At 38.0% G+C, this 25826-nt stretch overlaps 2 protein-coding genes across 2 annotated transcripts; one reads left to right on the plus strand and one right to left on the minus strand.

Moving 5' to 3' along the window:
* Positions 1–512: 512 nt before the first annotated feature.
* Positions 513–2021, plus strand: LOC135486764 (uncharacterized). The gene has a single exon (XM_064769862.1). It carries the CDS (start codon positions 513–515, stop codon positions 2019–2021), a length of 1509 nt encoding a protein of 502 aa, XP_064625932.1.
* Positions 2022–5475: 3454 nt separating this feature from the next.
* LOC135486765 (uncharacterized) lies at positions 5476–15950 on the minus strand. Its single transcript, XM_064769863.1, has 3 exons — positions 15454–15950; positions 14443–14665; positions 5476–5696 (listed from the first exon to the last, which is right to left on the minus strand). Exons 1-3 carry the CDS (start codon positions 15919–15921, stop codon positions 5476–5478), a joined length of 912 nt encoding a protein of 303 aa, XP_064625933.1. The 5' UTR covers positions 15922–15950.
* Between the last annotated feature and the right edge of the window lie 9876 nt (positions 15951–25826).

Genomic DNA, 25826 nt, shown 5'->3' on the forward strand with positions numbered 1-25826 from the left:
AAATTTAGATAAACATCAAGAACGAGTGTCAAATTATAACAAATCTGAATTTGACCCCATGTTCAAAGATTTAGAATATCCAGTCAAAATCAAGGATATTGAGAAATTTGAGAAGAATAATCCTGACTTAGCAGTCAATGTATTTACATTTATACCTAGACAAAAAGTATGCTTTGGAAATGAAACAGTAGTTTATCCCATTTCCCCAGTGAGACTATCTGAGAGAATTTTAGCAGAAGATAAGTATATTAATCTTCTACACTACAAAGATAGTAACGATGTTCCAGAAGGTGAAAAAATAGAAGATGTGAAAGATAATGCTAACTACCATTATGCTTGGATTAAAAATTTCTCAAGGCTTCACATCTGCTTCACATTCTAAACATAAAGAAGCAGTTAAAATATGCTTCAGATGCATGAAAGTTATATCAGCATCAAATAGTAACCTTCTCAATGAAAGATACAATCAACATAGTGACAACTGTAAGAAGTTTGAATGTGTCAGAGTGAGCATGCCTAAGGAGCATGAAAAGATCCTGGAATTTAAAAATAAAAAATTCGAACAAAAACATCCTGTCTTGATTGTCGCAGACTTTGAATCATCGTTGAAAACAGTCAACCAAAATCTTGGTGAAAAGACTGTTCAAATTCAAGAACATATTCCTAACTCATTCAGTTTCTACATATGTTATGATAAGGATCAAATTCAGACTGACAATGTCTTTGTAGAATTTAGTGTCAACGATGATAATGAAAATATCGGAGAAAGGTTCTGTGAAGAGATTGAAAAAGCTGTGTATGACATTCATGACAATCATTTCAACCCTAAAGCTATGTTAGCCTTAACGCAAGAACAAAAGGTGAAGCACAAGACAGCTAAAACATGTTATGCCTGTCACAAGGTGTTCACAGAAAAAAATTATAAAGTTCGTGATCACAACCATTTTAATGGAAAATACAGAGGAGCAGCCTGTAATAAGTGTAATCTTCAATTACAAGCACCTGATTTCATACCAGTGTACTTTCACAATTTATCAGGTTATGATGCTCACTTATTTGTGAAAAATCTGAAAGGGCGACTGAATGTCATCGCGAAAAATAGTGAAAACTATATTTCATTCAGCAAGGAGTTACAGGTAGATGAGCACAAGACTCTATCCATCAGATTTCTTGATTCTTATAGGCTTATGCAGTCTTCACTAGCAAACCTAGCTAAGAATCTACCCAATTCTGAAAAGAAAAACCTGGCACAATTTTTCCAAGGTGACCAATTTGATTTAGTCACCAGAAAAGGCATCTATCCGTATGAATGGGTTGACTCGTATGAAAAATTTGATGAAAAAGAATTACCTCCGATTGAAGCATTTAGCTCCACATTGAATGCGACACACATCTCAGTTGAGGACTACAATCATGCTCAACATGTGTGGAAAACATTTGACTGCAAAACCTTTCGAGATTATCACAATCTCTATCTCAAAACAGATGTTCTTTTACTAGCAGACATTTTAGAAAATTTCAGACAGACCTGCATGACCATCTATAGTTTAGATCCAGTCTGGGCTTATTCGGCTTCAGGATTGTCTTGGCAAGCCATGTTGAAAAAGACTGATGTTAACATTGAACTTTTAACAGATGTTGACATGTACAACTTCTTTGAATGTGGCATTAGAGGGGGAATTTGTCAATCAAGTCACAGATATGCAAAAGCAAATAATCCATATTTGAAAGATTTTGACTCAGAAAAACCTATAAGTTACATCACCTATGTTGATGCGAATAATTTGTATGGATTATCGATGAGTGAAAAATTACCACATTCTAACTTTAAATGGATGACCTCATCAGAATTAGTCGCATGGCAAAGCATGCCATGTACTTTAGAAGTGGACTTAGACTATCCTCAGCATTTACATGACCTACACAATGCCTATCCATTAGCACCTGAACATGTGAATGATAAGTTGATTCCTAATCTTAGGAACAAGAAAAAATATATATTGTACATCACAAGGCTTTGAAATTCTATCTGAGCCAAGGTTTAACATTGACTAAGATTCATAGAGGCATTTCTTATACAGAATCATACTTTTTGAAAGAGTACATTGACTTAAACACAAGTCAACGAGCCAAAGCGAAAAATGACTTTGAAAAGGATTTTTTCAAACTGATGAACAATTCATGCTTTGGAAAAACAATGGAGTCCGTCAGAGACAGAAAAAAAATAAAATTGACTACAAATGTCCCTCAGCTTCGAAAAGTAGTCAATTCAAACAACTATAAAGATCATAAAATTTTCAGCGAAGATCTAGTTATGGTGGAATCTCAAAAATCAGAAGTGTGTTTGAATAAACCCATCTTTATGTGACAAGCGATTCTTGATCTCTCAAAAATACACATGTATGATTTCCACTATAATTATATGATGAAAAAGGGTGACAAAGCACAACTGTTGTACACTGATACTGACTCACTAGTTTATCATATAGAAACTGATGATATCTACAAAGACATGAAACAAGATGCTGAATTATTTGACTTCTCTAATTTTCCAAAAGACCATCCACTGTTTGATGAAACGAACAAGAAAGTCATTGGTAAGTTCAAAGACGAAGAAGCTGGTCATGTGATCACTGAGTTCATCGCTTTGAGGTCTAAGTTGTATGCCTATACAACTGATAAAGACAATCAAGTCAAAAAGTGTAAAGGTGTGAAGAAACAAGTCGTTAAAAATGAGATTTCCTTTGAGGATTACAAACAAGTACTATTGGAAAAAATACCAATCGAAAAAAGCATGAATGTGTTTAGGTCAAGACATCATCAATTGTATACTGAGAAAGTGTCCAAAGTAGCGTTGAATGCAAATGATGATAAACGCACCATATTAGAAGATGGCATCTCCACTAAAGCTCTAGGCTTTAAACATTAAACAAGAGCTACCAATTTGGTAGCTCTCTTAATGGCAACAGGTCTAGTTAGCCCTTGAGGTCTTGAGGCCTAGCAAACTACCGTGCCATTTTTGGCACAGCAGAAAAAATAAATTAAAATAAATGACATTTCCTAACTATCTTAAATTTAACCCAAATGTCAGCTATCCTCTCAAGTATAAAAATAATGCGTTGAAAAAGAGTCCTTTCATCCATCAAAAAATCTATGTCACGCCCACTGAATTTTTTTACTTCAATACCATTGATATTTTCCCGGATAAGATGACTCCAAGACAATTTACTACCTATGCACAAGTGAAAGAGTATATTAAACATGCGACCATGGATAACTGGGAAAACCAATTTAAATTTGCATTATGGTGTGCGACATCAGGTTCAGGTGTAAGCTGGCATAATCATATTAATCATGCTGATCCTTTAGTTCAAAGTATTTTTAGATTCCATGTCTATTTTACCATCAGAAAGATATTACACCAGCTAAAAATTCCTTTGCCATCAAATCCTGACTTTAATGCATTAAAAAATCCCTACAATAAACAAGCTTATGAAAATTTGAAACTTGAATTTGGCTCTGTTGACTTCAACTATTTTCACAAAGGGAAAATACAAGTTTTGGATATTGTCATGGACAATGGTAACTATTATTTGAATGATCCTAGTAAGTTTCCATTTAATGCTGATAAAAAAGGATATGTCTATGCAGACCATCATAGACTCTATATTGACACTTTATTGTTCATTTACTCAGACGATTGGACAAATTTTATCGTCCTAGACAGTCAAGGATTGACTAAAGCGGGCATGAGTCGCATCAATGAATCCATTCGAACCTATGTGTATTGTATTTTAGGTTCACAAACCATGATTCGTCAGGATATTCTTGATTCATTGGACACACAGAAACAATTTAGTATCTTAGTGGAAGATGCGATTCAAGGTCAAACATTAGTCGATTCTATCAAAACATTTCAGTCAGCGAGTATACTCATTCACTCAAAACAAGCGTATGCCTATGCTTTAGAAAAAGCAGGTTCACGATTAGATTTTGCCGTAGGCTTAGGATTACAACTTGTGCCTAGTCATATGCGATTACATATTGGCACCATTGAGGGTTATAATAACTCTCTGTTAACCGCTACAGACAATACAACATTTGGCATTAATTCACATATCAATGTCAGAAAAAAGCGACAAGTGACTCTGTCTTCAAATTTGAAGACAGAACAACCGCAAACTAATTCATCAAATTTGATGGACGAACAACCGCAAACATCACATGAGATGAATGAAGCGAGTCATCTACCTTTTACAATAGGATTAATTGTTGTAGGTTTTTTAGTTCAAACTATTCTCTAAAATAAACACACCATGAACGGTGAGAGTGTGCAAGAAGCATATGCAAGGTACAAATATCCTTCTGCTTTAAAATTTTATAAAATCATGAAAAAGAAGGATCCTAGTATAAAATTTGATGACATTGATCAATTTGTAAAATCTCAGAAAAGCTATCAGCTTCACAAAAAGCAGTTCAATAAAATCCAAGGTCACATTATAGCTTATCGTGAAAATGCTCTTTGGTTCATGGATTTGTTGGACATGAGTAATTATTCAAGACAAAATAAAGGGTATAAATGGATTTTACTTGCTATTGATACATTTACAAGAAAAGCTTATGCTGAAGCATTAAAAAATAAAACTAAGTTTGAAGTGAAAAATGGCTTTGAAAAAATTTATAATGATACTTCTAGTATTTCACTTATTATTACAGATTCAGGCAATGAATTTTTAAACAAACCACTACAAGATTTATTTAAAGAATTAAACATTAGACATGGAACAGTGGATATTGGTGATCATCATGCATTAGGCTTAATTGATAGATTGAGTAGAACTATTAAAGAAATGGTTTTCAAAGATTTCACAGAGAAAAATACAGTCAAATGGGTTGATCCTTTGCAAGATTACATTAGTGCATACAATGAAAGACCTCATTCTGGCATTTTAGATTATAGTCCAAATGAAGCTAACCTTCATGCTACTGAATTAGTTAAATTAAATGCAGAAAAATATATGCCTGTTGTACACAAGTTTAACATTGGAGAATTAGTTAGAAAAAAATTGAAGAGACCACTATTTACAAAGGGTTACAAACAGATTTGGAGCAATAGAACGTACACTATCAAACATATTGAAGGTGTTCATGCTATCTTAAATAATGACGAAAGAATTAGACTTGATGCTTTGCAGCAAGTGCTAGCTACAATTGATGAAGAAGCTGATTCTTCTGAGGTTGAGAAAGCAGATAAAGAAGCTAAAATTGAGTCAACAATTAAACACAAAGAAGGACTTGATCAAGAAAACAGTGTTGACTCACGGTTGAGAAAGAAGTAACATGTTTATAATGTAAAATCACACTATAAACAGCTTACTCAATTTGCAATGAAGGAAGTTCTTTCAGCTCTTTTGGCACATTTTTCCATCTTCTACGAGTGACCATATAGTCTAAATAAGTTCCAACGATAGCCCATCATGTTTCTAATTTGGTGAAACTGTCATTCACTGATATCTCAAGTTGATCCACTTTAGTGTTGACTTTACTCGCTGTTATAACGTCTGCACCCCACGAACTGTTTTTAACCTTGAGGATCTCTTCTTTAATTTCAACTAGTACTTTGTCAATCTCATAATCCCACAAATTAAATCTATCTTTAACCTTGAGGATGTCTGCATTGAACTTGTCTTCCACATCTTGAATTTGATCAAAGTTATAATATAAATTACTCATTTATTTTAATTAAAAAATTTTACTATAAATAAATGGACACATCGTTTGGTAAATATCTTGATCCTTATAGATCAAACAAAGTAGCCAAGGGGCTCAAAGCTAAAAGAAATTATGAAGTCATTACCAATAATCCTAATTCTGTGAATCCTGGAGAAACACTTTATGTGAAAATTCCTCAGCTTGAAAAAGGACAAGTGATTGTTCCTAAAAGTTTGAAACTTACATTTAAACTTTCGACTTCATCAAAAGCAAGTAATGCAGCCAATGCTGCAGCAGCTGGATTTGTGGCGAATGTAGGTCGAAATATTGTAGAAAGAATTACTACTAAATTGGGTGGAAAAACAATGAGTGAAGTGGACAAATCTTACATCTATACTACGTTCAAGGACTTTTGGTTGACAGACAAGCAGAGGAAAAATCGTGTTCAGCAAGGTATTGACAAGGAGCAACGAAAAGATGCACTTAAAACAGCATTTGGTGACAGATATTGTATTCCTATTGAGTCAGAACTGTTTGATGATCATCTACCTTTTTACCCATCAGCTATTTTAGAATCCATTGAATATAACATCAAATTCAATGATGCAAAATATGTGGTGACAGGCACTGCATCATCAAAAACATATGCTGTGAAAGATATTCAACTTGAGTATGAAACAGTCTTTTCCACAGAACTTAGTGAGGAAATCGAAGCAATTTATGCTGATACTAAATTTAGATATGAAGACGTGCATCTTTTGAGGACAGACTCCATTGGGAAGAATAAGCGCATGAATGTCAATGTAGATGTCAATCGTGCATCAACAAAGGGTATTTTGATATTTTTCCAGAAAAATTACGCTGAGTATGATGCCGAAAATACAAGTTTTCAAAATCCAGAGATCACTAATGTGACCATTATTTCAGAAGGAATTTCTCACTGTATATACAAGTCAGGCATGAAAGCTTATAATCAATTTGATGAAGTCAAACGACTTTATATGTCAGAAGATCTTAAGCAAACTGAAGACTGCATGATGGATGTTGAGAAATTCTATGAAAATCATAAATATGCTCTGTGGATTTATCTAAGAAGTACAGAGGATAACTATTTACATGGATCTGGCACTGCCATGAGCAATATTAAACATGGTTTACAGCTTGAAATTACCAGAAGTACTGAAACAGAATATGACATGCTTGTCTATATTGTCGCTGATGGACTAGTAGGGCTTGAGAATAAACGCGTAAAGGGTATTGTGCACTAAAATAAATGAGTGAATTTTATTGTGATCCACCATTCAATATGTTAATCGTAGGCATGACTGACTGTGGCAAGACCTACTTTATACTGGATTTACTCGAAAAAGAATTTCGTAAAAAATTTGATGATATTGTGCTATTTTGTCCTACGACTGACATGAATAAAACTTACCAAGATAGAGCATGGATGACACAAGATAAAGGTGTCATTGTTTATCCTCCAAAATTAGTACTGACAGATTTAAACAGTTGTTTAGAAGATGCGATTGACAATTTAAAAAGTCAAGATCATCACACATTATTTATCATTGATGATTGTGCGAACCTCTGGGAATCAAAGAATAAGTGTACAAAATTGACTGAACTAGCTTTCTCAGGAAGACATTATGGCATTTCTGTTTGGCTTTTGACTCAAAAATATAATGCAGTTGTAAAAGATTTTAGAGAAAATTGTAAACATATGGTGATTCACACCATGAATGATCAACTCTCTATGGATCAGATTTTTAAAGAAAATCGCTGTATTCCACAAAGCGAAAAAGACATTTTAATGGCACAGATTGATGCAGGAAAGAAGCTTATACTGCGCAGAACGATGCCTTTTGATTATTTTTTATTGTAAATAAATGGAAACTAGTGTGGAAGAAGATTCTGTAGACACAATGCGAAGTGAATTACTGTCACACTATCAATCAGGCTTACTCAGTAAACTAGGCATAAAATCATCTGAGGCTACGATTAAAAAAGCCTCACAAAAAAATTTAGAAAAATTATATAATGAGTATAAGATTAAATATAATACTCAGATTGCTGATGATTTAGTGTCTAACTTACTCTTCGGTTATACTCAAGCGGTAAAAATGGTATTTCCAAAGTTGGACCAAAAAAAATTACATGAAAAATTAAATGACAATGTCATCGTCAACCATGAAATTAAAAAACAACTGGGTCACTATATGAACCCCACACTTTTAGCAGCAGGTACTCTAATAGTCAATACAGCAGAAACTGCCATTGAAAAAAGTGAAGCAAAGGAGGCCTAAAAATTTTATAGAGTCTAGACTGTATAAAATCTAAGGCCATTGTAATGTTTTAAAATCGTCATACACCTTTTCTAAAGAAGATGTGAGGACACTCGCAGCTGCAGCTGCTTGCTTGTCCACTTTTTTCAACTCTTTTCTCATCTTTATAGTGATACTTGCTGGTGCTAAAAGATAGTGTTCATTTAATTTTCTCAAAATATGTTTGTTAAAAAAGAAGGACTTTCTATTCAACTTGTCTTTATTCTTTTCAAATAGATCTTCTAACCTTTTCACATCTTTAGCAATGATATGATTGTCCACTTTCTTAAACAATGGTTCATCTTGTGCAAATTCTTTAAATTTTTGAAATTTAGATATCACGTAGGTATGCGTTTTTTCCATACCATAGTGTGAGCCAGATATATAGGATCTTTGAATAGAATTGGTCCACAAATATGGAGTCTCATTATATGGCCCAACAAAAGCATTGTCTATATCACCACAATCATTACACACGACTTCATTCTCTAATAGTGTACAATCGGTTGAATAACAACCTTGACATATCCAATGATTACAATATAACATGACATATTTTCTAGCTATTTTAAGATGCTCTCGCAAATTATAGGGCACACATGACATGTCATGTTGATAATGTCTTGCATCTTCTAATACATCAACCACTTTGTCATAAATTTCTTCAAAGTGGTCAAATCTAACATTTGGTTTTAATGTTACAAACATGTTTTATTTATGACAACATAATTTTTATTAACTATCACCACATTTTAAATCATAATAATAGTCATAATAATAGTCGCTAATAGTCATAATAATAGTCGCTAATAGTCACTTTAATAGTCATAATAATAGTCACTTTAATAGTCGCTAATAGTCATAATATTTTTCATAAAATAAATGAGTGAAGACACAACAACTGACATTACAACAACTGAAAAGCCAAAGAATCCTAAGAGAGTTGAATGGGGTAAAAAATTAGGTCAATTGAATAAAGGGAAGAAAAAAAGTAAAACAGAGGATGACATTAAGCAACATTATTCTATACCTTATCCTTTACTAGTGATAGGTGGCATCACTTTAGCAGGTTTTGTTTGGTTCTATTCCAAGTCACCACCTTCTGTCAATATTGAAAAAAAATTACATGATGTTAAACCTAAACAAAAATCTGATTTAAGCTTATAAATTTTCAAAAAATTTTCTTCTTGGTCAATATCATGATGTGTCAAAAATGGCACATCATTTTTCAAAAATTTTTACTATAAATAAATGAGCACTGTGATCGACACTAAAAATATTGGAAACACCATTTACCATTCTGCAGTTTTAGCCGCACTTGTTGTGGGCTATGGCATGGCTGCTAAAAAGCTACTCAAGTCAAATATTGGCGACCCTAGTAAACCTGATATGATGGAAGCAGTAAAGCTCACTGGAGCGGTGTCACTTGCTATCATAACCAAAGGCTATTTGGAAAAGCAAGGACTGCCAAAGAATATTACTAATTAGCAAGGGAGCGACCCCTTAATGGCAACAGAGCTACCAATTTGGTAGCTCTTGATTAATTTTAACTATGCCATTTTTGGCATAGTTAAATATTGACATTATTTTTTAAAAATAAATGGCTGGTATGATTTTAACAACGATTTTTGGAGCAGTAGCTAATGCGACTGCTTTTGTTGGAGGTAATGCCATGTTTCACGCCTTTGATGCAAAAAATGCTGCAGAGGAGCGTAAAAGACATGATTTAGCAAATGAAAAATTACAAAAGGAATCAGCAACGTGGTCTCACAATAGAATTAAACATCTGGACTTCCTAGCTGAACAACGACAGAAAAAACATCAGGCACAGTCTGACATGATGGACATGAAAGATTCTATTCGCTATTATGACAGTTTGAATCCTAAGCCAACTTTAAACTATAAACCTAGTGCTTCTCAGAAAAATTATGAACAAGCCTATATTGCAGGGAGTGTGATTGGATCAGCTGTTTTATCAAAATTTATTTAAAATAAATGGCTGAAGGTGGTGAAGACTTTGATATGGATTTTAAAAATCAAGGATATGAACCGGGTGAAGATGGTGAATGGGATGGATTTACGGAAAATCAACAGGCAGAGGATTATCTAGAGAATAAGGAAGAGCAACGAAGAGAGGAAGATCAAGGAAGAAAGGAAAGACCTGGAAAACAAGATGTTCCAAAAGAAAATTTAGGAAACGTTGATATAGTTTATGATAAAAAAGATTTATTTTTAATTGACTATATGGAAAAAAATAAATTAAAATTAAAACCAAAAGTCAATATTGACACTGTGAAACAGAATATGATAATTGATGACCGAGGTATTATGTGGTATAAATTAGTTAATGGGGATCGAATTAAAATATCTAAAAAATAATTATGAGCCTTATGCTGCGAGCTCTATAAGTGGAAAAGGAAGTGGAGAATTTCATAAATTTTTTATGAAAGATGATGTGGGAGAAACTCCAATACGTGAAAATGTTAGAGAAGAAAACAAAGGTAGAAGGACATTGACTTACAAAGAAAACATCTGGAATCAAGTAGAGGAACAAGAAGAGATGGAAAAAGAAAGGATTAGTGACCAAATGGTAAAGGAATATGGATTTAAACCTCGTGATCGAGAATTACTAAAGAAAGTCCTGGAAAGATCCGGTAGAGAATGGGTGATTAGAAGTAAAAAAGGATACATATTCTTTATTGTAAATGTAGCTGGTGATTTTTTTTATAGTGAAAATATTAAGAATGATGTGAAATTAAAAGAATTTATTTTAAGCAATGCTAAATATGTTGATGATGACATGAACCCAGATGGTGATTTAGGTGAAAGATTGGGTCCAGATGGTCGATCTCGATCATCAAACATATATTCAGATAAACCTCCCGTTATTGTTGAAAATGAATCAAATGTTGCAGAGGATGCACCTGAAGATATTGAACAAGAAACAAATCTTGACACAGGTGAATCAACGTTTGTTGATGTTGATCTTAATGCAGATGTAGACAATCTTCAAACACACGTGTTTGATGAAACAGGCAAGCCTATAAAAACAAAGAATTCTAAGTTAGATGAAATCATTGACTACTTCAGACGTAAATGGAGAGCGATTAAAGAAAAATATAGGCAAGCACGTGACAGGATAAAAGATAAGATAACCAGATTGAGGCAAAGCGATGATATTGAAATGGAAAATTTGATTGATCATGAAGAACAAAATTTAAGAGAGGCTGATGAAGCAGAATCTGATGATTTAAATTTACTTAAAGAGCGGTCAAGACCTACTTTTAGACAATTAGCTAACAATTTTCGTGATACAGTCAATGATACAAGACTTTTTTTAAGAAACAGACTTGAAGCATTATTCAGATTGAAAGGCTTTAAACTTGCTACTATTGTAACTGCAGTGATTATATCATTGTCTGCCATTGGCAGCACTATAGGTTCTTTATTCAAAACAAGTGTTCCTTCTAAGTCAGTTAAACCTGATACACCTGGAAGACCTAATAGACCCAGCCAACCTATAAGACCCAGTATTCCTTCTAAGCCTAGTAAAATTACACAAGGTTTGATCAAATTTAAACAGTGGTTACTTTCTTTAGGCAAGAAAGCTTTACTCGCTTTGCCTGGCATTTTAGGCACTATTGTGTCTACTCTCTTGAAAGCAGTCGCTAATGTTGTAGGATTTTTAGCAGAGCATCTGATTATTATGGTCGCAGTCACTATTTTAGTGATTATTCAAGTATTATCAACCAATATAGGCACCATTAAACAAAAAGCACATAAAATTTCTACTAAAATAAATGAACGTTAGATTTCATAATGTATTAAGGGTTTTACTTCCAAGTAGTATTCAATTATATAACACTGAACAGGTTGAAAGAGCTATTATTCCTATGACATACTATAATTTTTCAAGGAAGAAAGGAAATAGTCATCTACGCTTAGCGACAGTGGTTAATGATGAATATACAGCACAGGATATCATTGTTATTCCTGATGGATTTTATACACCAGCGACTTATAATAAAGCGATTAAGGAAGCATTGAAAGAAAAAGGACATGCTGATGACTTTGACTTAACCTATAGTCCTGAATTAGGGAAAATAACCATTAAAGTGAAACCACCCTTTGGAGTTATTGTTCATCAAGAACTAGGTGACATATTAGGCATGACGCGTGATGAAGTTACCTTCATCAGCTCAGAAATTACTGGGAATACACCTTGTAAACTTTTGCCTTATCATGAGTACAGAATTTCTTGTTCCATTGTGGATGGTCATAAAAATTTAAGAAATGGACAACGCAGTGATCTTATTACATCATTTGTTCCCAAAGGTAAATATTATGGTGATATTCATGAATATACCTCCCTTCAAAAAGTAAAGATCGCAAAGCACGATCATACTAGTATTGAACTACAGGTTAAAGATCAGAATGATGAGACTATTGACTTTTTAACACCTGTTTCCATTGATTTACGATTAGAATAAATGGATTGTGATGCTGAACAATTTAGACTTGAAAAAATTAAAGAAAAAATTAATGAATTAGAGCTAGCTATTGATAAAAGAAAAAAATGTCATAAACATTATAAAAAAGCGAGTCAAATCTTACACGGTTGTGAAATTGGTATGTATATTACTAGTGTCACTGTCGCCTCCATTGGAGCGGCATCTGTGATTGGTAATGTCATTAGCATTCCAATTTCTGCGATTTGTACAGTGTTAGGCTTAGTTGGAAAAATTGTTGTTCCTAAGTTAAGGAAGAAGGAGAAAAAACATTTAGCAATTTTAACTGAGAAAAAAGCATGCTTACGAGGCATTGATAATTTACTGTCCAGATATTTGGACAATGGTACGATATCTGCGAGTGAATTTGAGCTCATCTTAGAATCTGAAATGACTTAACCTTCATCTGAGATAATCAGTTTGGGCTGTAAAGCAAGGTTAGACAAAAGTAATGCGGATGAGTAATTTAATAAGCTTAAGAGCTTATAAAATTATATCAGTCAGATTTACAATGCCATCTTTATAATACCTTAGGTCTATGATAGACATATCAAGCCATGGGTTATAACATACATGACCATAGATATGATTTTTAATTAACACTCTTTTTTGAGACATTAGACACGTGACATTGATTGGCAAGTCTGTGATGTTTATCATCGGAGTATGTCTAGGTATAAAATTAATTCCTGTTAAAATAACATTTCCTGTCAATGACAAGATTAGGACACCTATAAGAGCTTTCACCGATTTGTTCATTTATTTACACTAAAATAATTTGTTTAAAATATCCAATGTTGAGAGATATCATTGTCTTTTTTAAAAATGAAGACATCATCGTGTAGAATAGAGCTTATATCACCTAGATCTATAAGTTTATCCTTGATTCGTTTTGGACATCTTACAATATACAATGTTTTTTTATCATCTCTTGGATATACAAATAGTAAAAAATCATATTTATCTGTGATTGATAAATGGTCCAATCTATCAATTTTATACCAGGTATGATCAGGAATATTTTTCCACTTAGCATATACTTCTTCCATTTTATTTACACTAAAATAATTTGTATTAGATATAGGATGAGTATAAGTTTTAAACCCAATGTTGAGAGATATCATTGTCTTTTTTAAAAATGAAGACATCATTCAAATCTAATTTTTCATCCAGTTGGAGAATTTTATCCTTAATTCGTTTTGTCAATTTTACAATATATATTAGAGTTGAATATTTAGGAATTAAAAAGATTGAAAACCCATATTTATCTGATGATGAATATTCTATCTTTTCAATTTTATACCAAGTATTATCAGGAAGATGTCTCCAATTGATACATTCTTCTTTCATTTTATTTACAATTTATTTTAGTCCAATAAGTTGAACCCATAGAATTTCTTCCCTTGTTTGGTTTCTTTCACTCCTGTGAATCTTATGTAATTGTGGTTCAGATTTAACTTTTGTTTGATGATCGACGTGGCCCAGACTGTGTATGCTTTCGCTTCTGCGTCTACTAGTTCAAGGATGGTTGATTCTCCTATCTTTGTGGTGATGGTTCGAAATGATTTAATTTTATACCACGTATTTTCTGGAAGATCTTTAAATTTTGTATAATCTGTCACTCGTGCTTCAAGTTCAGCATTTGATGGAAAGGTGTTCATTTATTATATAAAAAGTTTTTCACTTTTTTATTTTTTGGAAATTTTGGAAACTTAGAAAAATTAGACAATTTAGAAAAATTAGGAAATTTGGACAAATTAGTTACTTGACTGAAATTAGACTAGGAATTAAATTTGACTGAGAAATGACTGGAATTAACTCAGATAAATTTATACTGAGATTTGACTGAATAAATTTGACTGAGATTAGACTCTGGGTTAGAATCCCCACTATTGTACTACTGGTTCCAGCATCAATCATCAAGAACTTGTAGTCGGCATCAACCAATGCAAACAGAACAATACTATGGGTGCCTTTATAGTTGTAGAAATAGGAGCCATAGCGCAATGGTGGGCGGAAAACAACGTGTTTTCCGTCCATTGCACCCAAACAGTGGGGAAGGTTCCACTTTGTTTCAAATTCCTCTGCAACCTTGAGCCATTCTTGTTCGTTCGACGGCACCTGAAAAGATAGACATTTATTTCACGAATGAGTGACCACATGATATCTTTGTTTTTTCAGGATCTGTCTGATGACGACGAAGTATCCGAGGATGAATCGGACAAAGTGATACATGTAGATACGCAACCATCGACCTCCAAGATCGCTGCTAAGGTGTCTTCATGGAATCCGAAAAGGAAATCATCAAAATCGGTTTCAGCGGAAGTGTCAATGTTTCAGACGGCCACCAACACTCTGGCGGAATTAAAAGATGCTGCACTCGCATCAAATAGGCCTCCGCCAACAGAAGCGAATGATGTATATGATGTGTTTGGGAAGTATGTAGCCTCAGAGATTCGTGCAATCGAATCTCCAGATGTACGACAGAATGTAAAAAGAAAGATCAGCTTAGCTTTGCTTGACGGACAGGAGGCTGATTTGAACACCAAGAGGAATTATGTTAATGTGAAAAATCGCAGCTATCAGGCACAGCCTCCGTCTGAAACTTTCTTTCCACTGTCTGTTGAGAATGCAGTTCGACCTTCCTGTCAATTTCGTAATGAAATGGTCACTCCCCGGTTTTCCACAGTTCCACTCGGCCAAAATACAGGTTCAGGTACAAGTGATATTGTAAGTCAGGCAATGTATGAAGCATTCTCGAATCATTAGAATGTTGTACACTTGTAGTCAACAACATACATAAGAAAATAATACATCATCTTCCTACAATTTCCTTCGTTTGTATTTCAATTCCAGAAAATGTGACAAATGAAAATCTGATTATCTCGAAAGAGATAGTTTGGACGTACCTTGATATAATCCATCTTTAAGGTTTCGTAGATTGCACAGCACGTTTCTGGTATTATTGCACCGATTGTTGAGCGACTCAGCCGTGTTGAAAACTGAAGACTCTGGAAAGTTTCCCCAGTGGCTAGGAACCTTAGAGTAACCGCCAGACGTTCTGCTGGAGTAATTGCCTCGCGCATGTTGGTGTCTTCCCTTGCCACGTAAGGCGTCACCAGTTGAACTAGGTGCTCAAACGTCTCCTCATCCATCCTCAAATAATTCTTGTATGATCCTGGATCCTCTAGTCGCAACTCATCTACTAGCATGGCATACGATCCCCTTGTTTTTCTCCTCTGGATCCATTTTCTGACCCATACAGTTCTTTTAGTACGGCGACGCTTCATCTTGTGGTATGCCACAGCTGCAGCCATTGCAGCAACAGCTGAACCAGCTGCCAGAGCAAATAGAAGTCTTGACTGGACGGGTGCCATATTCGAAAAGGTTGACCAAATAAATCCACCGTGTGGCATGAGTGGGCAGAATGGAAAAATTTGACCAAAAAGTTTGATGAAAAAGTTTGACCAAATAATTTGATAGTGTGGCTTGGGCATAAGCCACGCTCCGAGATGGTACCAGCTGGTGTCAATTCACACTCAACAATGTCCGAAACAGCACCTTCAGTACAACCACCAATACCACGCACCAGAACTTTACATTTTGCTTTAACCCTTTTCAAGCGAGCGCGTTGCACAAAGGCCGACTTACTACGTGATATGGTATCATGACATCAAGCATGCGCTGAATGAGCTGCTCCTTGGTGTCTACAAAGTACAGCTTTTTACGTGGGAATCATGCTAGACATCAGGATTTAAAACACCACATTCTGTTCATAAGGATATATTGCCCAGTTTAAGAACATTAGGATATCATGCTCTCAAGTGTGCTTTTGGTAGCAACAACTTTCACATTTCTAGTGCTAGCTCAAAAAAAAGGGCAGCCATTGACCCTGTACATCGATGCACAAGGCATGTGCATGGACATATGCAACTACCAACAACTAAGTACTTCTCCTTTGCACCAACAATGTGTCAGAAACCAGTCAGGCGTTCCTCCCCAAGTGAGCTTTTTGACATTGCTTCTGTGACTAACGATCAGTCGTCAATTTCGAAGAGTGTATTCAGGACATTGCAGGTCTACGACTTACTACGTGACAGCAATTCTTCTTGGATTACGACACGACACAAATCAAGGAGAAAGGCCAGAGGAGGGAACCACGTGAACGGACATTGTGAATGGAAACCGCAAGGAGCTAATCCTCAAAATGTGGTCAATATTCGGTGCTCACATACCACTGTTAACCCTTCTAGTGTCAAGAGAAAGTTAGCGGAATGTCGTGACCTGATGAAAATGTGTACTGTAAACCCCCGCTCAATCAAAAACAAAGCACTTTCTGTGTCAGACTTTATTACAACACATGCGTTGGAGATCGTAGCAATCACAGAGACCTGGCTCGGTACTGATATTGATGATGCTGTCCTTCAGGAACTCGCACCGCCGGGTTTTTCAGCCGTCCATGTGCCAAGATCAACCCGTGGTGGCTATGGGGGAGTTGCGCTTTGTCTACAAGTCCGCTCTCAGTGTCAATGTTGTCGATTCATCTGCAAAGTCTCCGGCATTTACACATTTCGAATTCATGGATTGTAAGATAAAGTCCGACAATGTTTCATTCTATGTCACTGTGGTTTACCGACCGCCACCGTCCAATACCAACGGACTCAAGACACCAGTGTTCTTCGAGGAATGGGTATCATTCCTGGATCGGTATACAGATATACAGGAAGAGATTCTTATCACGGGCAATTTGAATTTTCATCTGAACGATCCTACTAATGCAGAGGCCAACCGATTCAAATCTACTTTGGAGGCAGTCGGCCTGGTCCAGCATGTCAAGGACCCAACCCGTTACCTTGGTAACCTACTGGACGTTGTGATAACACGACAGGAAAGCCAGTTAGTTCGATCAAAGCCGGACGTGTTCGACCCAGGTTTCTGCACATCACAAGGGAAACCGTTGAAAGGCCATTTTGCAGTGGTGTTCACTACAAACTTTAACGCTTATCTTCCGATGCAGAAATCTTTGACCTTTCGTAAGCTCAAATCGATTGATGTGTCAGCTTTCAGGGCTGACATTGTTGCCAAGGACATCAGCGACCTGAACCATTCAGCATGTGCCATCAGCCAAGCTTACAACAAAACGCTGAACAATCTCATCGATACGCATGCGCCGGCGCAGACGAAGATCATCACCTTACGTCCTCACGCGGCCTGGTATAACGATGGACTAAGGGTGGCCAAGCATAGGCGCCGTCAGCTCGAGAGAAAATGGCGGCGCACCAAACTGGCCGTGGATCACAACGCATACAGACAGCAGTACGTAATAGTGAATGATCTCCTGCGAACATCAAAACAGGAATACTATTCGAACAAAATCGAAGAATGTGGCAGGAATAAAAAAAGCAATTTTCAAACTAACAAACCACTTGATGGGCAAATCAAAGGAAGTTATTCTCCCGAACCATCACTGTGCCAAGTCACTTGCAAATGATTTCAATCGGTTTTACCTAGAAAAGATTGAGCGTATCAGAGTAGGGTTGGACGATCAAACAACTTCGTTAGGTGCCTTAGACAGGGACAGTGCTGTCCAGGGCAATTGTTTGTCCTCCTTCAGACAAGTATCTGAAGAGGATGTTCGCACTGTCATTCTTAAGTCTGCCACCAAATCATGTAATCTGGATCCAGTCCCAAATTGGCTTATGAAACAGTGTGTTTCGGAACTATCTCCCATTATTACTTCCATGATAAATGCATCTTTGGACAATGCGGATGTACCAGTTAAAGACCGCGCATATACGCCCATTGTTGAAAAAAGCAGGGTTGGATAAGGAAGAGCTAAAGAACTATAGGCCTGTTTCAAATCTCCCCTTTGTCTCAAAGATTTTGGAAAAGGTAGTTGCATCTCAACTTGATGAGCATCTCCAGTTTAATGATCTCTATGATCATAACCAGTCCGCCTATAAAGTGTTCCATTCCACCGAAACCGCTCTACTTAAAGTTCAATCGGACATTGCTGATGCCTTGGATAAAGGTGAGATTGTGCTCCTTCTCATGTTAGATATGTCAGCCGCTTTCGACACAATTGACCATTCAGTTTTGTTGGAGCGGCTTGAGCATTCATTTGGTATCGATGGGAAAGCTCTTGCCTGGATAGGATCATATCTTTCGGAGAGGACTCAGTCTGTTGTGATAGGGGATAGTGTGTCAGAGAACATGAATCTTAGATATGGCGTACCTCAAGGGTCTGTACTTGGCCCGAAGTTATACTGCTTGTACACGAAACCAATTGGTTCCATTTTCAGAAGTCATGACTTACCATATCACCTATACGCTGATGACTCACAGAACTACTTGGCCATAAAACCATCCAGCTAACATCAATGAGGCCACAGTGTCGATAGAAACCTGTGTTAGTGACTTAAAGCCATGGCTTAAAGTCAATGGTCTTCAGCAAAATGATGAGAAAACTGAGTTCATGGCATTTTACCCAAATCAACTCAAGCATTTCTGCCACGAGTTATCACTGAGAATTGGTGGCTGTACAATCATTCCTGTTTCTTCGGTGCGAAACATTGGAGCACTGATGGATTCGACGCTATCCATGGAGAACCATGTGAACCATGTATCAAGAATATGCAATTTTCATTTGCGAAATATTGGCAGGATCAAACCTTATCTTAACCAAAACGCTTTGAAATCCTTGGTTCAAGCAACAGTCATCTCAAGATTGGATTACGCAAATGGACTTTTACATGGGATAACCAAGCATCAAGCTTCCAAACTTCAAAGAACTCAGAATGCAGCTGCTCGCTTGATCACTGGCACAAGAAAGAGAGAGCACATTACGCCGGTGCTGTACCAACTGCATTGGTTGCCTGTAGAGAGCAGAATCAAGTACAAGATACTCCTCTACACGTATAAAGCACTAAACAATACAGCGCCGGTGTACATGGCCAACCTCATTTCAAGACATCTGCCCGGGCGACGGTTTCGTTCCACGGACCGGTGCCTCCTGTTGGTACCAAGAACAAGGACTAAAACCTATGGCACGCGGTCCTTCAAACAGGTGGCCCCGGTCCTGTGGAACGCACTGCCGCTCGAGATTAAGATGAGCAGCACCGTCTCCATTTTTAAACGTTCCCTTAAGACGTTTCTTTTTGTTGAACATTATGGTTTTTAATCTTATGTAAATGTTTTAATTATGTAATCAATGTTTTATTAATATTTTTATCTTTGTAAAGCGCCCTAGAGCAGTTTTCTGAATAGGGCGCTATATAAATATTGTATAATGATAATAATAATGATAATAATAATAACTAGAAATATAGAACGCAATTGGGGCAAATTGCGAATGTATGCCCCCGCTCTGGTGTGTTCGGTGTGTTAATATGTTCATTGCGCGCGTTATTTAGCCTATAAATATGAAACTGTGGCTATAAGCGCACCTCGAATATAAGCGCAGTGCGATTATAAGCGCATAAATACGATAATATCTTCTCTGTGGCTGTTTATGAAATTTTGTGGAGGCTCTCAAATAACATCCACAATAATATGGCTGTTGACTGGGCTAGTTGGTCTGACAATAGACATGCACGTGAACAGCAGAGGTTGGTTTTCCCATTTACTCACTACAGAGGTGAAGCGTGGTCTATACTATTTTCGCCGTTGTCATCTCCTTGATCTTTTAAGTTTTTGCCGTTTCCAAGGCGATTGCCTGCTAGCAATTTACACAGAAGATCAGTGGGCAAGGTGTTGTCCCTGTTACTGGAACAGCATCAATTATGCGATCGCCTGGAATCAGTGACAGAATATCTGGTACTCAGGAAGTTAGCTGGTAGCTGGTGCAATCTGCTAGAATCAGTCACAGAATATCCATTGCTTACATGCTAATGAATAACAACTGTCAGGCTATTTATCCCTTCTCCTGGTGTCAGTCCCAGAATATCCAATGCTCGGATATCAATGAATAGGAATTGCGTTTAGACATGCGTGGCTATTTATCTCATCTCTTATCTTATCTCATCTCAGCAAAAATCTAAGATGGCGGCTGGAGGCCATTTTGGATTCTGGAATGCGCCCGAAATCGATAGAATAACTCCCCTACTGAAGACCATTACACCACAAAAGTTTGAAGTGTGTCAAACCTCTAGTTCTTCAGTTGACAATCGGAATACCAAAATCTAAGTTGACTGCTGGCAGCCATATTGAATTTTGGGTCAGGCCCAAAATCAACAGGGAACCTCCCCTACACAACCTCATCACACCACATAAGTTTCAGGTCTGTCACTCACTTGGTTCTTGAGTTACAGGTCGGAATGCGAAAAACCAAGTCGGGCCTGGCAGCCATCTTTGATTTCAGATCGGGCCCAAAATGGATAGGGAACCTCCCCTACTTTAGGTAATAACACCACATAAGTTTCAGGTCTGTCACTCACTCGGTTCTTAATTTACGGGGCGGAATACAAATCACCAAGTCGGGGACCTGGTGGCCATCTTTGATTTCGGGTCTGGCCCAAAATCGATAGGAAACCTCCACTACCATAGACCATTACACCACAAAAGTTTGAAGACTGTTGGACCTCTGGTTCTCCAGTTAACGAGCGGTATGCCAAAATCTAAGATGGTGGCTGGCGGCCATCTTTGATTTCGGGTCGGGCCCAAAATCGATAGGGAACCTCCCCTACCATAGACTATCACGCCACAAAAGTTTGAAGACTGTTGGACCTCCGGTTCTCCAGTTAACGAGCGGAATGCGAAAATCTAAGATGGTGGCTGGCGGCCATCTTTGATTTCGGGTCGGGCCCAAAATCGATAGGGAACCTCCCCTACCATAGACCATCACACCACAAAAGTTTGAAGACTGTCGGACCTCCGGTTCTCTAGTAAACGAGCGGAATGCAAAAATCTAAGATGGCGGCTGGCAGCCATATTGGATTTTGGAACGCGCCAAAAAACAATAGGGACCCTTTGACACACTAGGCCTACACCCCCTAAAAATTTCAAGTCAGCCGAGCAAGGGGTTCTTGAGTTATAGTCTGGAATTCAGTGCGGCGGACGAGGCGGACGACGCGGCGGCCGGAAATCGTCCGCCTCGTCCGGAAACCACCTAAGAACATAATGCCCCCACTTTAGGGGGGGGGGGGGGGGAATAATAATAATAATAATAATAATAATAGTAATAATAATAATAATAACCAAACTTATCTGCGAACCTGAATCAATCAAGGCACGGCATGGTAACTGACCATTAGCAGCGCGAATCTGAACCAAAGCTGTTGGTAGTAGAGAGTTTCACTGCTGTCCTCAGAACTCGCAACGTACACATGAGAAGTACCGGAACCGGAAGCCGCACTTTTCTGCACCTCAGGGTTACCGAAATGTAACACTGGATGGTGTTTTCTATTACAATGGCTACAACTTGCGGGTTTCGGACAATTTACGATATAATGCTTTCGAGAGAAACAATTCAGGCACAAGCGTAAATCGCGCACTTTGTTCTTGCGCTCCTCCTGAGATAATGCCAGAAACTCGTTACATTGCGGTAATCTATGGTCACCATAACAGAGAAAGCACTGATCCCGGTTTGATGCCGAGTGCATCACATTCTGCGACCGACTACTCCCATTCGAATGCCACGTATCTGATGAGGGCCGTTTGCCCTTTGCTCCTTTCTGCTCCGTCAATTCCATCGCCCTAGCAAACTCGTTCAAGAATTTTACCATATCCTCGAATCTCGGATTTTTAGCCGTCGAAACATGCCGTTCCCATTCCATCCTCGTCTCCCGGTCCAACTTGACTTTCAGCACGTACACCAACCACGAATCCCACGATTCCGTAGGCTCCTTCAGATTACGTAACGCTTGAACATTTTCGTAGAGTTTTGCGCATAAGTTTCGAATACCATGTACGTTTTGCGATTGCATCGGAAAGAGATTGAATAAATTGTGAAAATGAGCATCTCTGATTTTGCGCACATTGTCATACCTCATTTTCAACTGATCAATTGCGATTCCATAATTCTCATCCTTCAAGGTCAAACTCTTGACCAAATTGAAAGCCTCGCCCTTGAGACAAGACTTCAGATACTGCAGTTTTTGCACTGGTTTCAAGTTCTAACGATCATGCACCGCACAGACGAAAATGTCAAAGAATTCTGTCCACTCAGTGTAACCTCCACTAAAAGTTCTCAAGTCCAGTTTTGGCACTCTAGCACAACTGTCACCATTATCAGCCGATTTTGGTTTGCTTACTATGTCTTTGAATGTTGCAAGTAACTTACTTTGCGATTCAACCAGTTCTTGTGTGCTCTCCTTTTGTGATTCAACCAGCTCCTTTTGCGACTCAACCAGCTGTTTAACCAATGCCATCACTGTCGGATCTGCGGTTTCGGGCACCAATTTCACGTCAGGAGGAAACAAAGTAGTCCTTATTTTCTCGATCATATTCGTAATTTCGGAACACGTATCTTGAAACGCTCCGTATGACTTATAAATGACCTCCTAGTCCTTTTCCTTGGCTTCTTCAACTAATTCCTCATACAGTTTTTCGTACCGATCCTCATAGGTCTTTAGTGTTTCCGATTTCTTCTCTAATATTCTCAATGAGACCCTCTTTGGATTCACCTTGTCTAAATAGTAGAGAGCATTCACTTGGTCGTAAATCAAGGTCACGTGCTGCTCTAGTGCCATTCTTTTTTTCGCCTGTTTATCCATTTTGTCGAATTTCACTGAGAGTCATTCAAAACCCAAATCGAAATACCACTAGTACCTTTTCAAGGCTCGAATCGTTTCGTTTGGAACAAGGCTGAATTCACCATCTATATCGGGTTTCCACAAGTACCACAAAGGGTCGAGTCGTTTCAGTCACAAGTCACAAAGTTTCATTCACAAACTATCCAAAGGTTCATGCTATCCAAGGTTCGTTCGTTTTGCACTATCCACGTATCAAAAGTCGGCACTCTGCACTATTCGCTGTACCCGGTTGGAGAGACCATGAATGGGCTCGTTTTCGAAATAGTTGATAACTAACGATGGTTCACATAAGAGGAATGTATATTCTTCGAGATAAAATCATATATATTGCAACTGCACAAAAAAACATTCTACACTATGGCACAGCTGGAACTAGACTAACAAATTCTAAACCCAACTAACTAACATACTGTCTTTTCATCGATAAACCACCGGTTCCTAATATTCAGGCCAAACCAACCTTATGATGGTACGTGGTAGAGGATCACAATACACGCATGGTAACGACCAATATCAGTAGACTGTCAACTTGGAAGGCAGGCCTAGGTTTTAGAGGGGCTGCTGTATGTTTCACAGGTGACCTAATAGGGTTGCGTCATTTGTATGGACGAGTGCCGCGGCGGAATAATACGGGGTGTCCCACAAAATACTCCACCGGTTTTTACGGGGTGTTTAATTTCAAAATTTGAGTACCTTAAAAAGCGTAAAAAGGCATATCAAGGCTTGTTTGCTAAGTGTAATGGATGATTGAAAGAAAGGAACTTTGAACAACAATGTCTGGTCCATAGTTTGGAGAATTACCTTAGCATTTTAGTTGGGACACCACGTAGGCTTAAAAGGGCAAAAACTATTGAGTAATCAGTGCGGTTTCAGGCGTATATAAAGTTTGGGTACTGATGGAAACCTCTTCTTGCCTAGCCTACAACTTGTAGAAATATGGATGAGCCACTGCCTAAAAGAAAGCGTAGTTATTCTGTGTCGGAGAAGCTGCGATACCTGCAAGACTTTGAGATTGCCATTGGAAATGGCACTGTGCGAACGATGACAGAATTTGCCAACCACCACAACATACCTTTTGAGACGTTTCGCAGGTGGAACCGTCATGACCTGGAATTGAAGGAGGAGCAGAACCAGGGCAAAGACCGAAAGGTGAAGCAGAGGTTGATTGGTTACTGGCCTGAGGTCGAAGACCAACTAGAAATTTGGTTCCGGGATGTTCGGCGAAGACGTCTACCTGTTGTGATCCAGGATGTCCAGGAGAAGGCCGTGCAACTATTCCACACCTGGTGGGATGCCCTCCCAGAAGAGCGCTGACAACTCGCCACAGAAGCAAAACCACTAATGCATGATTTCCATGCATCCAACGGCTGGGTGGAACGTTTTATGAAGAGGAAGGACATCAGCCTGCGAAAAGTCACGAAGAACACTACCACCATTCCAGAAAACGCCGTTGTCCTGGTTCGAAACTTTCGCGATGAAATAACCAACACCATCGAAAATGTTGGTATACCAATGCGCCTGTTTTTCAACATGGACCAGACTTTCCTCCTTTTTGACCTCCGCCTAATGTACACCCTCAATGAGAAAGGCGGCAAGGCTGTTGATGCACGAACCTCCAGGAAGAATGCAAAGCTGGGATGTTCTGTTACACTTTGCGTGGCGGCGAATGGCGATAAGATGCGAGCCCACATCACCTTTCCGAGAAGAGGATTTGTTCGCGCGCTTCGAGCTCTGGAAGAGGCCGAGTTGCCCGAAAACGTTCTGGTCACATCGTCCACCACGGGATGGGTCAGACAGGAGACGAGTCACCATTGGCTTGACGAAATCTTCATCCCATACGTCCATGAGGCCCATGCTGAACATTTCATACTTTTGGTGGATCAGTTCAGAGTACATCGAACGGAGAACTTCAGGAATCGTCTCACTGCAGAAGGGGGCAGACTCAACTTTGTACCGGCCGGATGCACATCTTTGGCTCAACCCCTGGATGTGGCTGTCATGAGATCATTCAAATGTCACGCCAGACAAGCATGGAAGTCATGGAAGACCGAAAACACCAACGAAGCAGGCCAGTGTGATCCAATTGGACTCAGAGATGTTGTCAACATCGTCAGCCGTGCCTTGGAAGCGATCAGCCCAGAGGTCGTCGAGCATGGATTTGAGAAAGCGTTACGCCCACAGAACATAGACGCAGGTCCACACCCAGTTCCAGATGACGACGATGATGACAAACAGGGGGTAGAATTCCTCAATCTGCCTGATGAGTTTGAGCCTGAGATAGCAGGGCAGTATTAGCAATCGGGTCAACAGAGACAATCGGCAACTGAACCAGAATAAAAATAAAAAATAATGAATAAAAAAATTAGAAAAAACAGAAATGAGAAATAAAAAATAAAAACAATGAATAAAGGCAAAAAAAGATGAATAAAGATTGGCTGAAAGCCAATCTGAATAAACCTGAATGCATGAAGCGTCGCTGTCTTGAAGCGATGCTGGTAGAGCCCCCAAAAGGCCTGTGATGCCCACTCCAA

Source organism: Lineus longissimus, chromosome 4, assembly GCF_910592395.1.
Source record: "Lineus longissimus chromosome 4, tnLinLong1.2, whole genome shotgun sequence".
In the NCBI taxonomy this organism is placed as follows: Eukaryota; Metazoa; Nemertea; class Pilidiophora; order Heteronemertea; family Lineidae; genus Lineus; species Lineus longissimus.